The sequence below is a fragment of the Pygoscelis adeliae genome, unplaced genomic scaffold (assembly GCF_000699105.1).
Source record: "Pygoscelis adeliae isolate BGI_AS28 unplaced genomic scaffold, ASM69910v1 Scaffold429, whole genome shotgun sequence".
Lineage (NCBI taxonomy): Eukaryota > Metazoa > Chordata > Aves > Sphenisciformes > Spheniscidae > Pygoscelis > Pygoscelis adeliae.
The window spans coordinates 1,075,650-1,082,533 of record NW_008825561.1 but is presented as its reverse complement, the minus strand read 5'-3'; the positions used below and the strand labels follow the sequence as shown (position 1 = coordinate 1,082,533).

The following is a 6,884-nucleotide window of genomic DNA, read 5'->3' as shown; positions in this document are numbered from 1 at the left end:
TACTAAATAAGTGCTGTTTATGTCTATTTCACAGATGGTGGAAACAGCAGACGAGAACTATTTCATTTGTTCCATTACTGCCTAGTAATCATTGTTCAAATAGAAATCAGAAGTAAAAAGGGGTTGCATCTTATTTCATGGTTTTCTTGATGGCACTTATTTTACTTAGCATTGTGGCCCTACTTTTGCCCATTAAATTTGATAAAAAATTAGTTTTGTTCTAGAAGGCAAAATTTACTACAGAACAATCTCTCTTTCTTTAAAAAAAAAAAAAACAAACCACAAAAAAACCACCACCACCCCCCAAAAAACAAACAAACCAACTTTTCCCCTTATTTTTAATCTGCTCAGCCTCTGAAATATCCAGTGGATAACTGGAATTTTGCTTAGAAATTCCTCTCCGCTGAGGATAAGTATCTTCCAGAGTTTCAATGTAGACAGTTTGTTTCACTATGACTAAGCGAGGAGCCTTTGGAAATTTAATATCGTGAGCATAACAGTAGAAAAACAAAGTTTTGTTTTGTTTTGTTTTTTTAACTCAGCAGTCTGGTAGAATTAAGTTCTTCATGACTTTATTGGCCATCAACTAAAGTGGCATATAAACCCCTTCTCTCTGCAAGTAACCTGAATCCCTTCATTTCTCTGGAGAATTCATCCCTCATGTCACCCTTCACAGGTCAATTTTGGTATGGGAATAAGGAAAGGAATCTTTCTTTTTCTGAGCTCTCATTTAAAGGCTGCATCATATGAGGGCTTTATAGGCTTCTTAAAACTGTTGTCATGGAGGAAAAGTGCACACTAGAACACTTGGTATCTCATCTAAATGAAGGATATTGCAGCCTGCTGTAAGATCTGAGGGAAGTTTTTACATCACACTATACCTACTGTGTGTTGCTATTGAATTATTCTGAGTATTCAGTAAGATCAAGTGCTCATTGCAAACTGGTTTGTCTTTGAAGCTGAACCAGCTGTACCAGATTCTGTCATCTATGAATGTGTCCTATGGTGATATGCCCTATGGTTTCATGTCCTCAAAATATTCTGTAACTCTGTCTCTTATATTTCAAGCTGAATGGGAAAAACCTTTCGATCCAAAATACACTAAAACGAACAAGTTCTTTGTGGATGGGAACAAGGCTGTTGAAGTCCCGATGATGTTTGGAATGGGCCTGTTCAAGCATGGCTATGATGAACAGCTGTCTTCCACTGTGGTGCAAATGGATTACAAAGGAGGTGCTTCGGCATTTTTTATACTGCCTGATCAAGGAAGAATGAGGAAGCTGGAGAAAAGATTGTCTTGTGAACGTATGTCAAGGTGGAGGACATTAGTCTCAAAAAGGTAAAATTCTGCAGTTCTTGGTTGAGATGGTAGGCAAGGAGACACATTAGTTTCAATCTGCTGGGCTATGACACAGAATCAGGACACTATTTTTGGTTCTGTTTTAACCTACAGAAGAATTCCCACTGACCGAAGTTGAAATCTGGCTCTCTGGTGTCCCTGTGTTTTCACGTTCAGTACTGCATGAAGTGAAAACCTTCACAGCTTTAGGACTTCTGCCATTTCCGCATTTTGTTTCCCATCTTCAACTCTCCATAGCCCCCAGTTTTCTCTCTTAAGACCTCTTCTCACTTTTTTTTCCCGAGGTCTTCTGCCTTATCCTATTTACAGGTAAATTCCTACCACTTTCCTTCAGCCTTTTTCCTTGTCTCTTGCTTCCTTTCTGCCTATTACAGTTACCAATAATTGCACATTTAATGCTGAAATAGCAGCTTTCATTTGGCAATTGTGAGGGCAAAGCTCCATGATAAGGGTGTAGAGCAGCTTGGCACATTGCAGAGCCACTATATTCAGGCTCTCTGAAGACTTAGGAAGGCAAAATTGGAATAAGCTACACTTGCTTCAAGGTAACTTTGTGACTAGAAGGCAGCAAGTTTATATGCTTTCTAAAAACAACTTTAGACTCCCACCATTTATTGTCATGTGTAGTAGTAACCTTTGATGAGATAAAATATGTGTACAAGCATAGGTACAGCATGTTTACAGAATCAAGCCCTTGTGTTCATTCATGGATCCGATGTGTCATGTTAAAAACTTTCACACATGCACATTTGAAAATTGTATTTTAGATGATCAATTCTCAAGACAAAAATGATATCCTAATAGAGAAAACCAAAATCAGCATCATGCTCTCAACTCTGATGCACTGTTAAATCTTATCAAAAGAATCTAAAATTTTTTTTCATTTAAAAAAAAGAAAAATTCTCTGTGCACTTTCACAGTTTTGAAACTTCTGGGAGTAGCTATGTGGTTTGTGACTAAAATCACTGTAGGACAAATAAGATGGTGAATCAAGATACTTATGAATCATTTTTATGAAAGAAACACAATTGCCTTTAAAATCAGCAAGAAAGCCACTATTTATATTTCCTCCCTCCATCCTCTCCCCCCTCCCCAAACTGGAATAATCTACCTAAAAGCCATGAATGGGAGATGTAAATCTTATAATTAAAAAATCATCACTGTCAAAGACGAGCTAGTTTCATGCAGCTCCCCATTTTTCATCATGACAGTTCTCTCCTGAAAACTAATGACAGAAACTCCTCCCTTTCCCTCTAGTTTTCAAAGCAACTGATGGCCCTTTGCTATTATTTCAAGTCTCTGGGAAGTCTTAATAAATGGGTTTGATGTAGGATATGGAATGATTTAAGGACTGTGGGCAAGCTATGTTCGTCCCTGTTTCTCTGTCTGCAAACTGGCGTTGACACAAGTTGCAGAAGCATTGTGAGGAACATTTTTCATTACTGTTGGCTGCTGAACAGGGGATAATGCCAAAGTATTGCCAGCTGAGATCTATTTAATGGCTGAACTGTGGAGAAAACATTTGTCTTCTGGAAAGTGTATCCCAGTGCTGCCCGCCTGGTCGCACTGGTGCTGTGTGTCTATGGCTTTCCCTTTCCTGCCTGTTGAAAGCAAGTGGGGTCTTGTGAATGAGTGTCTGTATGTAATAGCAAGACAGATGATTCAATGGTAGTTGCATCCTCACTTGAGAGAGCAATCAGCACAGTCAGAAATTAGGCAGAAGTAAAAGATCAGCAACCTGTTATCAATCCACTAGCACTCTCATTTTCGGGTACCAGCCAGACTTGACATTAGATGCTATGCTATGCTGGAAGTATGAGCCCTTTCCTTCCCACTTGTCCACTGGATGACTTGCTCTCTGGCCAGCTTCATTAAGTGCTCCACATCCCCCTGACCTGGAACCCTGGACAGTTGTCCTGGTTTCTCACCAGAAAACAGTACCTACTGTCAGCATTATCACTAACCTCTGTCTCATTATGCTGCTGTAAGTGCTGGTTTTAACCTTTGAAAAGGAATTGTTAGATCCTTACTGAAAAAGCAAGGAAGAAATGAGTCAGAAATATGGGGCTTTTATTAATTTATGGAAAGCAGCAAACTAGTCACTTTCAAAAAAAAATTGAATAAATCAGACATTGGATTTGACATAGAAAAAGAATTATCTGTTGACTAATTATATTCTGTCAAAGTGCTTTTGTTTTTTACTTTGTCATCCATACAATCACCACCACAATTGTCCTGCTCCTTTGGTATATCTTTTTGTTTTCTCTGTCCTGATTTATATGATAAATGCGCAAGGCCAACTTTTTTTTTTCCCCAAAAAGTAACCAGTGAACTTGGATGTGTTGGATTTTTTGTGCCCAGCTTGAGACATCTAAAAGAATCACTTTTTCACAAAGTGAATCCTCTGCATCCTCAGTAATGGGGCATGATGAAGGTGCTTCCAGTAGAATGCACAAAATATCACTAACTTCTGAAAATGTCAGATGAAGATCCTTAGGGAGGTACAGTTGTGCTGTTGTGCCGAATGGTCGCTGGGTCAGTCTCATTGTTCATGTGTTGGCTTACTGCAGACTGTGAGCCAGCAACCTACAACCCTATCCTCTCAACCAGCCTTACAACATTGTTATAAACCGTCTTTTCTTCTCCCCAGATTAATGTCACTATACATCTCCCATGTAGGCTAGAGAGAGCCTGCAAGCAAAATGTCTTTGAGGAGAAAGCAAAATAAGTTTGTCTCTCAGGAGTCTGTGTTATACTGTGATATCTGATCAAAAGTTTCACCTTACTCTTGCACTTCATTTCTGGCAGCTCAGCAAATTTGTATCTTCCGAAATTCACTCTTTATGGGACATATAACCTAAAAAATATGTTATATAAAATGGGCATCATGGATGTATTCACTGATAAGGCTGACCTGTCTGGGATCACTGGGCAGCCCCAGCACAGAATTTCCCAGGTAAGTCATACTGTTTTTTGATTTATGGGCCCATGGTTACTGACTTGCATCACTTTCTTTACAACTATTCACAATGCAAAACTCGTGTAAAGAGGCTTTGCTTCACATGAAAAGGTGGTTGTTGGCATACAGAGTATTTCACTCATGTTACTTGTGCTGTCAGTGCAATTGAGTTGGAGCAGTTTATAAATCTGTAATTTTTTAATCCAGGAGGCCTTTTTTATCTGTGCTTGGCAACCTTATAAAACAGATATGACCAAATCGTCGTCTATCCACACCTTGGTACTCTCCTGCAGTGTGTTGTTACAGTCATTACATTGCTGCTTCTGTTTGTGTCTACCTTCTTAAGCCTGCCTGTGGGCAAGTAGGGAGCTGTAGGACGTATCACTGCTTGTGTTTTATGGAGGGGAGAGGAAAAACACTGCTTGCTTTTAAACTGTTTGCGGGAAAAGAAAATGCAGTTATTAAAAGCATTTTACTTCAAGCCTATGAGCAATGACTCTCATTAGTGCCAGGCCCAGGCAAAAGCTACAGATAAGTCACGCTTCCATAAACCTAGAGTTTAAAGCTGACAATCAGTGCAAATTTCATTGTCTAATATGAAAAAAGCAACTGCCCTCATGACCTCAGGTGGAAGTTAGTGAATTAGGGTCTGTGAATATCTTGCTTTTGCAAGGTAAAACTTACATGTTTCTCTGCTCTAGCCCTCCATTTCTGGCCCTTCTCTTTTGCTCCCATTTTTTCTAAGACATTAAGGAAAACGGGAAACATAATTTCAGGATGCTATTCATTGTGCTAATCTGCATGTTAATTCGTCAACTATAGTAACTTTTCATAGACAGTTAAATATGAATATGATCTTGCTCTCTTAACCTTTAGTCTAGATCCACAGATCTGCACGAGTGGGAGCAGGGAATAAGAAAAGAAACAAAGCAAATATTTTCACTAGCAGGGACATGCCCCTCCACCAGGGATGAAATTTTCCTCTCTGGGGCTAGGAAAGCTATGCAGCATGTAGCTTGCTGATTTTTTTTCCAACTTTGCTGTCTTTGTGCAGTGGACTCACATCTGTCCATCTGATGCTTGTTTCTTACCAATAACTTCTTCAGGCACTTTTAGCTCAAGTTCTTATTTAGGTGACTAGTTTTGTACACCCTTGACTAGTAACATATCTGTTTCTTCACAGGCTATTCATAAGGCTGTGGTAAAGGTGGATGAGACTGGCACCGAAGCAGCAGCTGCCACAGGCATGGAAATAGTGCCTATGTCTGTTCCGGTTACCATTACATTCAATAGGCCCTTCCTAATGGTCATAACTATGGAGAGCAATATACTCTTCATGGGAAAAATTGTGAACCCTCTGAAAAAAGATTAAGTTGATGTACATATTAGGTATGCGGTGATCACTACTGTTAAATCAAGTGTTTGACCTGATGAGTATGGCATGGCTACAGAGGGCTCTCCACCTCTTAACTGATGTTATTCACTGTTTTTTGTAGATGAGACTCTTCAGCAATTTAAGTTGTCATAGTTGCATGTTTGTTTGGGTCTTGGTTTTTTTTTTTGTTTTTTTTTTTTTTTTTTAAAGAAGGTTGCATTCAGGCAGAACTGTCATTAGATCTGGGACAAAATAGGCCTGTGTGATACTGACAGCATAGATACATCTTCTAGCAGGGAAGATGAGGAGCATGTGGGTGGAGAGGGTTGTGTAAGCCTGCTTCTTCCTTCACGGCTGCCTTCTCACCTTTTTTTTGTGTTGACTGACAAATGGGTACAAGTTATGGCACTTTACTACTTGTGCCCATTTTCCTACCAACATGAAGTTTATATCTAGCATAGATCTTAACATGCATAATGCTTACTACCTTGCATAGTACCATTGTTGTCCAGTGAGTCTATTACATCCTTGCCTTACAGCTGTTGTCCCAGCGAGGCTGCTGCAAAGGGGTCACAAAGAAGGTGTGTTTTTCCCCTGCAGATATATACTGGCCTGCCCACTGTTTCTGTGAGAGTTTACAGCCCAGACTCATTCCAGGGCAAACGTTAGAGGGTCTAAGAATTGGGTCTAAGAAAAGAAGAGGTAGATCAGATCTCTGCAGTTCAGTGCCCTGGAGCCAACCTTTGTGAATCAGATACACAGCTCAGAGCAGCCAGAAGACTACTTCTAGCCTGTGCCTGCACCTAAACCAGCTTCTAGAAGCCCCCAAGCAGCAGGAAACACAAGCCATCTCCCCCTGGTGCCAGTGCCTGTACCACCACCATCTGGCCCTGGGAGGTTACCCATGGTAGTAAGCACCATTCCAGTATTGTTTGTAGAATCAAGCACCCTACTAGTAACACCTATACCCCACCAGTGACACTTACCGTGTCTCTTGACATAACCCCTTCTGTTCCCAGACTGTCCAGTAATACAACATTGGTACTTTATTTCTCATCCGCTTCATGGTTAGTATAGCCACGATATTATAAAGATCTGTTTTCACTATTAAAGTACACAATACTAAGTCACATTCATAATGCACATGCTTATTTATTTTTTCTTGTTTACTTTCGTACCTATTTTTTCTT

The 6,884-nt window shown here is 39.9% G+C and overlaps 1 protein-coding gene across 1 annotated transcript in view; it reads left to right on the top strand.

Annotated features, from left to right (window-relative positions):
• Window positions 1–5,691, top strand: part of LOC103923940 (alpha-1-antiproteinase F-like) — an 8,633-nt gene extending 2,942 nt beyond the window's left edge. The window contains exons 2-4 of the mRNA XM_009332379.1: window positions 1,069–1,339; window positions 4,169–4,316; window positions 5,503–5,691. Of these exons, the coding sequence (XP_009330654.1) occupies window positions 1,069–1,339; window positions 4,169–4,316; window positions 5,503–5,691 (608 nt within the window). The remainder of the gene's footprint in view (window positions 1–1,068; window positions 1,340–4,168; window positions 4,317–5,502) is intronic.
• Window positions 5,692–6,884: the final 1,193 nt, after the last annotated feature.